A 10874-nucleotide genomic window follows, 5' to 3' on the forward strand; every position below is an offset into this window, starting at 1 on the left:
TTCTTTGTGTGGCTTTACGTCTATTGCTCCTCAAATTAATCCTGTCTCTGTTTCCAAAGTTCACTTTGAAATCCACAAAAAAGTCTAAAGATGGTGGTTTTATTTATTTTAACAAAGTACCTTTGTCATTCATAATATCCTTATTCTTCTTTATAATTTGTTTGTGCCTGAAAATTTCCGTGTATTTTAATCATCAATTACTTCAGCAGTAATCTAACAGCAAAAAAAAAAAAAAAAAACTACTCGTTCTAAAACATCAGTGTTGCAACATGTCTTAAGTAAACAGTTTCGCTTTTTTTTTTTTGCTTTTTTTATTTGTATACCCAATACGAATACTTTATTTATTAATTAATTCGTTCTGCCAGTTTTTAAAAGCCACACCTTATAGTTTATTTGCTGTTTATGGGTGTTTTTTTTTATTCTAAAATAGTTCTGTATTATTATTTTTTTCTCTTTTTTTTCAGCATCATTCCACCATTGCCCAGCCGATCTGCTCAAAATAGGAGATCCACAATACCGAGCACCCCGCCCCAAATACCTCCTCGGTCAAATACTGAGCCTCCTGCCACTAATGAAAGTACATCCGGTGTAACCTCTAACGAAAGGAATGACGTCAATTCAATCTGGTACGAATATGGATGTGTATAGACAATCGACTATTTATATACTTTTGATAATCACAATGCCAAATTTTTTATTCTCTTTTCTCTTATATACTATTCAGAATTACGAAGGCTTTTCTATTGAAATTGAATTTGTCTCTGGTTAAAACGTATAGTAATTGCGCCAGTCTGTGGTTATAAAACCTTTTTTTCGTTTTTTTTTTCTTACTCAGTTTCTAATATAGTGAAAAGAAAGTCAGATCCACTAAAGACAAGACAATGACTCGGTGGTTATGCCCATCTCTATATTTATTCCTTTCTCTTTTTTAATTAGTATATCTTTCAATAGATTGTTTTACTACTCAATAGATTATTTCACTACTCAGTATATTATTTAAATTATTTAACTATTATTATTACTCAAATGCATTAACTATTCCTCAAATGCATATAAAAGACAGTTTCTGCTTTTCAAGTTAATTCAAGTATAAAAAACTTAAGAATTGAATTGACTATTCGTTGATCATTTTTAATTTTCTTTTTATAATTTTCAAATTAAAAAATTCCAAAGAAAAATTCAATTACTTTAGAATATTTTTCGTTAAACTGAATTTCAGTGTTTATTTAAATCTTTGTTTATTTAAATTTTAACCAAGATTTTACAATAGAAAGCCACTAGTGGATTAGTTTTGAGGAGTCCCTCCCCCCCCCCCAATTAATTACCACCATTAAATGGAAATGTTTAGAAAATAATGCCACACTTTGCTGCCAGCAATCACAAGGAGATTGACTTTTCTTTATAGGAAGACTGATTTCTTGTTTGTACACGTAATATGTGTCTTTAGTGACATCAAAAACTATAATCTTCAATTGTGAAGAGATTAAAAGGGAACAGGGCCGTATCCAGGGGGGGGGGGGTGAGGTTGTCATCAGGCTTGAACCCTTCTCCGTTCCCAAACCTCCAAAATATTTCTCCAACTAATGAATTAGTCGTAAAAATGCAAGTAAACATCTATTTTCCCTTAAAAGCTAATCCCCCCTGAACAAAAATTATTTTGGTAACCCCTCTCACCCCGAACAAAGACCTTTTGGTACAACTCTCTCCGATCAAAAATCCTGGATAGGACCCAGAGTGGGACTAATAGAAATTTTGTTGGCTTTTGGGACTAATAATAAATTTTGATTAATTTTAAAAGAAATTTTAATAAGAAATTTCGATTAATAAGAAAAATTGAATAATAAGAATAAATTTTGGGACTAATAGAAATATTGTTAGTGCCGAGCTGGAATATGGTTATCTCAGATAAAGTTATTAAATGTTTTAGTAGCAAGTTCCACTATCAAGACATGAAATTTAAGTTAGGAGCTAAGTTTGGTAATTACTTAGCCGCGGTTCAGTCTTGAACAACTAAAGATTATTTTAACTAAATCCTCTTTTGAATTGTTGTATATTTTGTGCTGGCTTTAGAAAAGTATTAATAAGGAAGAAAGATATTGATTGCCTTAATTGTATTTTAATGTGTTTCTGATTTGTATCAAATTGTAAGTTTGCAATTTATAGTTGTGTCCTTGTTTCTTTGCTTTATAGCAAACATCGTTTTCTTTGTGTGTGTTTGTATAATATTTTGCCATTTGGAAAGGATGAAGTTTATGGGGTGTTCAGAGGCCAAATTTATTAGCTCCACAAAACAAGGGGGAAAATTGAAAAGAAACTATATATTTTGGTGTAGCAATTATGTGGAAAAAAAAAGCATCAAATTTGTTATTTTTCGCTTAAATCTTTGAATGTGAAAAATGTACTTAAGAAATTTTGTATCATGCTTACCTTAGTAAAAATTACCTTAATAAAAGAAATCAATTTGCGTGCTTCAGAATCAAAATTTTTTTTTCGTTATTTTTGGGTTAGTTTTTATTTTTAGGGAATATCCTCATGTATGTATAAAGTAAGTCTATCATGTGATTTGATGCAAAAAACAAAACAAAAAAAACAAAGGGAATTTAGTCAATTTGGTATCTGATAGGCTCATGTGACGTTTTTTAGTATTTATAAGCTTAACATTTCAATTTATTATTGATTGATTAATTTATATTGATTAATCGATTTTTTCACATTAATTCACTTAGTCGTACAAAAGAAAAAACATTCCTGCCTTTAAGTAAAGGTCTTCGTTACTTATGGATCAAGTGATTAATTAGTTAATTTTTATTCTACCAATATTATCAATATTATATCGCTTATTGAAAACATAGGCATGCGCAGCTCAGATATGTAAGGTATATATGTATCTGTATATATATATATATATATATATATATATATATATATATATATATATATATATATATATATATATATATATATATTCTATATATATCCAGAATAAAGTGTATATATATATATATATATATATATATATATATAATAAGTATATATATATATATATATATATATATATATATATATATATATATATATATATATATATAAATATATATATATATATATATATATATATATATATATATATATATATATATATATATATATTCCAGAATAATAATGTATATATATATATATATATATATATATATATATATATATATATATATATATATATATATATATATATATATATATATATATATATATATATATATATATATATATATATATATATATATATATATATATATATATATATATATATATATATATATATATATATATATATATACGATCACTTTTTATTCTGGAATTTTATTAAATGGATGAATGAAAGGGGAAGTTTTAACAGAAAATTTTGTTTTAATATTGCTGTTGTTACCGGTGCTTCCCTCAGAATATTCTAAAAATCTGCTAGGTTCATTCTTAAGCCTTTTTCAGTGACTCGTGATCTATCTGTTGTCAACGGACTGCCATCTGACCGCTACTATAATAATTCTTATTTTTTCATCACTAGTAATTGGTAAATTTTTGTCAGTTACTTTTGGGTTTTGGGGTTTTAATATATAGTAGTAAATAGTTTACTGAAGTTATTTAACGTGAAACAAATATAAATTGGAAGGCATTATCGTTTATGTAAAAATAGAACATTTTCGAAATCCCCGCTCTTTAAAATGGTTTGATTCAATATTGGTACACTGTAAGTCAAAGTGTATTAATTTAAAGCGAAAGCCATTTTCTAGGCTTTTGTAACCGGTATATTATCATACCCTCTGATTAAAATATAGAAAATGTATTATGTAAAGGATGATGACTGTCGAAAACATGTTCTAGAATTTAAAAATGTATTAGAACATATTGAAAGATTAATTGGGTTCTTTTTCGTGAAAAACCATTTAAGAATCTAATAAACTCTGAATATCCTGTGCACTTCGTTTTGTCTCATCAACCGTTCTTCATGTTACAAGTCTCATAAACGGTTTACATATCTACTTTCACCTATTAAATACAAACATAGAGGTATAAAGATTCAAATTTATTTCCCGGATAAACTTACCCCTGTGTTTCATTTTTCCCTCATGAGATACTTTTAGGAAAATGAAATTACGTATGGTGAACCCAGCATTTAGCGTATAGCATACAATGTATCAATCAAAATGTCAAAAACTGTTTTTCTTTTTTTTTTTACTTATATATATAGCAAAAAAGAAATGCATTCACTAACAGATATCTTCAATAGTAGAAAGTTTAATCCCTACGGAATATCCACTGTTGAAAAGACGTCTATCAAAGGTTAAGTTGGTCATTCTATTTTTAAAAATGTTTTAGAAGTTTACACATTCAATAAAATATTATGTACTTTGTTTCATTGAACCCATAGAATTTTTAATCCGTCGCCATTTGATAATACTTTTCATGAGTTTGTAAATTGATGCTGGGTTGCCACTTTGACATTATTACTAGCACAAAATTTCCATATTTTATTGGGACAAATCAGCTACGAAAAAAAAAAAAAAAATTGTCCGTTTGAGATTTTTCGCTCATGTTTTCAAACAAGTCGCTCAAACGATCGATCTAAACACTTTTCCAATATCTTTTTGGGTCCTCAATATGCTGTTGAGGTTTCTTGTCTTACAAAATTTATTGCCTTTTCTCTTTGAAAAGGCATGAAAATAACAATTTTTGATTCTTACATTTTTTCTTTGTATCCGATAGCTATGCAATGGATTGTCCCTATAGCTATGGTTTTTCAGCATCAACTGTTCAATTAAGACATATTTTGACCGATTTTCTAGTTTGTATATTGATGCTCGGTTGCTACTTTGACATCATTACTAGCACAAAATTTCCATATTTTATTGGGACAAATCAGCTACGGAAAATAAAAAAAAATATTTTTTTTTTGTCCGTTTGAGATTTTTCGCTCATATTTTCAAACACGTTGCTCAATCGATCGATCTAAACACTTTTCCAATATCTTTTTGGGTTCTCAGTATTCTCTTGGCGGTTCTTGCTTTACAAAATGTATTGCCTTTTCTTGTTTGAAAAGATATGAAAATTACAATTTTTGATTCAAGTCATTTTTTTTTTATCCGATAGCTATGCAATAGATTGTCCCAATAGGTATGGTTTTTCAGCACCAACTGTTCAGTTAAGGTATATTTCGACCGATTTTCTGCAGCATCATCATTATTTTTTGCTTTTTTCCCAATCTAGTGATGACGGCAGAGATCTGTCGAAATTTACTTACTCGAAGAAATACTGTCTGAGAATCTATAACTGCATGTGATCTTTAGTACTTTCTAAATATGACAATCTTAGGCCTCCAAGTAATGTATAAAGTGGTCCTACACTAACAGAATGACCAATATTTTTTGAAAAGCACCCCTTCAGACGTTGAAATCAATTTGGTTTTAAACTCACACTGGACACATTGATGGTCGCATTGTTAATGAGCTGAATTTGCATTATGACAATCAGTATTGTGACTGCTTTAATTACGCTGCTATAAATATTGCTATATTAATCAGTTTTTCCATAACGGGCACATCCTATTTAAAATAAAAATGGTTTCTGATAAAGATATGGGTATGTACAATACATGTACTATGCTATAGTATGTATGAGATATAGTTTCGTATAGTGTATGGCTTGTATCTTTGTGTTTTTTATGTATTTGTTTATGTTTCCTTATGGGTGCAATCTATAGAACGTGGTGCTGTATGAATGAAAAGTTTTTAGATAAGCAATAATTTAGCCATATTTTTAAGCTTAATCTAAAGTTAAGTCTAAATTCAACTTGTGTAGTTATATGCTTAAATTAAAAAAACATATTCACAATATTAGCGATTGACATTAGGAGTGACCATGTTATTAGTTTCTACGCAAGAAGCTACTTTTTTTCAACTAGCTGTGTGTTTATTCTTGTATTGTGGCTTTTTATGATATTTTTTCTTTTTTAATTTACCAATTTTGATGAATATTGAGGCTAATTACCTGGAATGATGATGAGTACTATGTCTTGCAAGTTTTCTTACTGTTAAAAAGAAGAACACTTAAGGATTTGAATGCTGTATTCAGGGTTGCACCAGGTTTGACGACCCAACTCCCACCTCTCCTAAAAATCCACTGTTCTGCTATTACTGTCTAAAAAAAAAATCCTTACGCACGATTTGGCACATAGACCCTGGCACCCATTCTCAAATAAGGCCTTCTGGTTTAACTAATCTTAGAAGCTTTTACTGGGACAAAATATAAACAAATTATTTGGCCTCGGAAAAAATGATATAAAAATAACAATTATTTTATAAGTGAATATGTTTTTAACATAGTTAGATTTTCATAAATTAATTCAAGGCACGTAAGTGATGATGGTTGAAAAATATCTGGGAGATGTCTTTATCTTCAAAATAGATAATACATTTTCTGCTCTCGGAGTAAAAGCAGATGAACAAAGTTCGTAATTGATAAGAAAGACAGCTCTTAATTTCCAAATTTACAACCCTTTCAAACCTGGTTGTTAGGCGACTGAGTCGAATGCTTATCCTGATTGAAATCTATTTTATGGGTCTTATAGACTTGAGTCTTATAAAATGCCAACCTGATAAAAGTATTTCTTGCAGCATTTGAAATGAAACAGTCAAATATTCATCATTCTTATGTTGGTTTTATGTACGTATTCTGGTCGAGATGTAAATTATGTGTCTGGGGTCTTAATTCGCAATTGTAACTGTTGGTTCTTGGTGATGCTAATTATTATTATCATATTTGACGAGTCCAATATACTGATCTCTTGTTTTGTATTCGGTTTTTTTGCTTCAATAAAACATCGTCTTTCGCTTTAATTCATTCCAAATACAATTTTTTAGATAGATGTATTGTTTATGTTTTGTTTGTCATTTGTGTACCTCTTTTGTGGTGACTTTACCAAAATTGAGTCGTTGGGCTATCCATATCGAAGAGCCTCATTCATTTTAGGAACGGAAATATAAACAACACGAAAATATAGCCAGAAACTATACACGCAGATTCTAACAAAGTTTCAAAGATGTGTCAAGATGATTTTGAATGTCAACAAAAATAAGTCAGGCTTGTTGACAAAAATGTCCAAGTTCTTTGAGATAAGTCCTAGTGAGATATTTTGTATAAGATGCAGTCACCATATTTTACAGCCATTATTTGAGCAAAAGGTCTAAAACACCGTAGGCTTTAAATCTAGACAATCTTTTTCTGACATTTGTAGTGCAAAATCTTACAATTTCTCACCCTTAACGGTAGAATTCACTATTTTCTTTTCAAAAACGACCTAAAAAGATGGAGTTTGTTTCCACAGGAAACTGGTATCCACTTTAGTCGGTCAGCAGGTATAATTCTTTTATAGGAGGCAGAAGCAACATGCCTTGGATTTAGTTCAACGTCCCTCTAAATATTATTTGAAAGTTTTCCTTTAATACCCTGAGCCTCAGTAGTAGTAGAGGTAGTTGCAGTTGTAGTAGTAGTAGCAATATTGGTAGCATGTACATAGTAGCTTTTGTTAGTTCAACATCCCTCTCAACTTGCCGCAAAAGTTTCAACTTGATATTCTAAGCCATTCCTAAAATATTGTAGATTTTCCCTTTGAATAACCTACATGCACAAAGCGACTTTTGATTCAGTTTAAAAATCCGTGAAATGTTCAAATTAATTCCCTTAGCCTTAGCAGTTGTTGCGGCAGCTATAGTAGTAGGAGTAGACGTAGTAGTAGCGGTAAGAAGTAGCAGTAGCGATGGTAGTAATATGTACATATTGCCTTTGGGTCAGTTGAACATCCTCTTTATGCTTCAACTAAATGCTCTAAGTCGTTCGTAAAGTTTTACTGGTATCCACAAAATTATAACTGATATTACCATCTGAAAACCTGTAAGCACATAATATATTTTGATTTAGTTCAACTTCCCTTCAACATTCCCTGAAAATTTCTCTTTAATACCCTTGGCCTTAGTAGTAGTGGAATTTGACATTTCAACTATGATGAACACAATGGCTATCTCAAATTTTTATCAGGTGTCTTTTGGAAAGTAAGAAGTGTAGGATGGGGCTGCTGAAAGCAAGGGGGGCATCTTAAAAAGGGCACTAGATCTATTAATTTTCAATCGAATGAGTCCCCTTCATAGTTCTTACGACATATCCTTTTATGCGAAGGGCCTTGGTGGAAAAAATACATAGAGCCATTTGGCTCCTTACATATGCACCGCTATTAAAATGCCAAGTATTATGCCCAATAAAGCCAATTTAAAGAAAAGAGCGATCAAACAGCTCTCTTTCATAGATATACCCCATTCTTTACCTTATTAAGGGGAGAAAGCTGGATTGCAAATGCAACACAAATGATAATTATATCTATATATGATTATAACTATAATTATAATATAGTATTATAATTTATAATTATAGTGTAATAGCTCATTCGAACGAAAATTAAATTTTCTTGTGACCAAAAAGATTAGAGGGCATCCAGCCTCCCCTCCCTGAAGGCCCCCCCCCTCCCAAAGTCATCCAATCACAATTTTGAGATAGCCATTTTGTTCAATATGGTTCAAAGGTCAAATATTTTTGATTTTGGTGATGATATGACCCTCCTTAGTCCCTGGGGAATTGGCTACACACTGTATCGGTATCGGCATATTGTTATTGGGCGTATTGGTAGCGCAGGTATCTAGACAGATTTTTAAAATAAAAGTTCAAAATTGGGATAAAATCCTTTTTAATAGACAGTGTATAATAAATTTCCACAAAATACCAGATATTTCGGTCACATATGCAGTGACCGTCATCAGTAGTAAAACTTTTTTTTGTGAAATTTATTATACACTGTCTATTAAAAAGGATTTTATCCCTATTTTGAACTTTTATTTTATCGTCATGGAAAGGCAGCGTGTTCTCCGAAATTATCTAAGACAGATTTTTAATAACTCATGTAAAAGATATTGCTCACATCTACGTCCTTCCTATAAATTAACTATCAGCAAGTTCAAATGCCACTAAAACGGCACTTTTGGTGTCATGCCTCAATTGGAAAAGCTGGGGCTAGTGGGCTACCAGTACTTTTTAGAGTGACGTTTAATGGCTCATTTGAAAGCTATTGCTCATATCTACGTGATGTTTATCAATTCTACCATCCTTAAGTGTGATACAGCACTAAAACGGCACTTTTGGTGTCATGTCTCGAGTGGAAAAGCTAGGGATAGAGGGCTACCGGTACTTTTTAGAGTGACGTTTCATGGCTCATTTGAAAGCTATTGCTCATATCTACGTGATGTTTATCAATTCTACCATCCGTAAGCGTGATATAGTACTAAAAACAGTACTTTTGATGTTACTTCTTAAGTAGGAAAGCTTGGAGGTATAAAACGAAACCATATTGTATTAATTATGATCCAAAACCCGTAACTGGAGGTTTGCAAGAACACCTCTCGTGTATTCCTCCTCCAAGCCCCTTTAATAAGCTACGCAATTAAGTTACATTCACTAATATATCAAATCTGATTATTAGAGGCGTGGACCTGTGGGTATAGCGTTCGACTTTGAAATAGAGTGTCTTGCATTCTATTCCTGCTTGGGTTTTGTTTTTTCAATTATGGGTTTCTCACTTCTGTACGATCATTTTAAGATAATTTCACTGTTTTTGTAAATGGGATGCATTCATTTTTAAAGCATGTCCCGGGAAGGTATTTTGTCAAGTATTTTGATCCAAAAGGGAATAAAGGTCATCCAGTTCATGATTTGCAACGACATTTTGAGTAGATCTCTAAATCCGTATCGCAACCAATGGCGTAACTTTGTCAAAATCCTGTAGGGGGATCAAAGGTTGAGCCAATTTTACTAAATCAAGTGAAAATGACAGAGAAAACTGAAAAACTAGCTGTATCACAGGCAGCGCAATGGCCCTGCCTAAGTAAAGAACGATGTTGGCACAATGTATTATTGATTTTTTTTTGTTTTTGTTTTTGATTTTTCCATACAAGGGCACTTCGTATCGAAGGAGTTGTCGTAGAAACTTCGAAAAGGGCTCAATCGATTGGAAATTGGAGTGGCTAGTGCCCTTTTTAATAGTCGAAAGTGATTGGAGGGCAACTAGCCCCCCTTCCTCCACGCCCATCATTCCCCACAACACATCCAATCAAAATTTTGAGATAGCCATTTTGTTCACCTTATTTGATTTCCAGATAAAAAGTATGTTCCTGAGGAGGTCACTTCCCCATAACCCCCAGGGCAAGGGTTTTATGTTATGCCCCGGGGGAGTATAAGAACGATGTTGGCACAATGTATTATTTGTTATTTTTTTTTCCTTTAGAGCTGGGCACTTCTTATCGAAGAAGTTGTCGTAAAAACTTCAAAAAGGGTTCATTCAATTGGAAATTTGAGTGGCTAGTGCCCTTTTTAATAGTCGAAAGTGATTGGAAGGTGACTAACACCCCTTCCACACCCACCTTTTCCCGAAACACGTCCAATAAAAATTTTGAGATAGCTATTTTGTTCAGCCTAGTTGATTTCCAGATAGAAATGATGTTTTAGAGGAGGACACTCCCCCATAGCCCTCAGGGCAAGTGTTGTAAGTTATGCCCTGAGGGCATATAAGGTTTTTATAGAAGGCGTTGTCGTAGAAACTTCAAAAAAGGCTCATTCGTTCGGAAATTCACAGGGCTAGTGTCCTTTTTAATAGTCGAAAGTGATTGGAGGGCAACTCCCCCCCCTCTCACGCCCACCTTTTCCCCAAACACATCAAATCAAAAGGTTGATTTAGCCATTTTGTTCCCTGTGACTTTTAGTTCTGGACATTAGGTCTTGCA

At 31.9% G+C, this 10874-nt stretch overlaps 1 protein-coding gene across 2 annotated transcripts in view; it reads left to right on the forward strand.

Moving 5' to 3' along the window:
• The window catches only part of Girdin (protein girdin), a 245079-nt gene extending 242222 nt beyond the window's left edge, over positions 1 to 2857 (forward strand). For both annotated transcript variants that reach the window (XM_089093322.1, XM_089093323.1), the window contains one exon: positions 465 to 2857. In XM_089093322.1, coding sequence (XP_088949448.1) covers positions 465 to 648 — 184 coding nt within the window. In that variant the 3' untranslated portion in view covers positions 649 to 2857. The remainder of the gene's footprint in view (positions 1 to 464) is intronic.
• Positions 2858 to 10874: the final 8017 nt, after the last annotated feature.

The sequence above is a fragment of the Artemia sp. Qi Xiang Cuo genome, chromosome 8, assembly GCF_049724085.1.
Source record: "Artemia sp. Qi Xiang Cuo chromosome 8, ASM4972408v1, whole genome shotgun sequence".
Lineage (NCBI taxonomy): Eukaryota > Metazoa > Arthropoda > Branchiopoda > Anostraca > Artemiidae > Artemia > Artemia sp. Qi Xiang Cuo.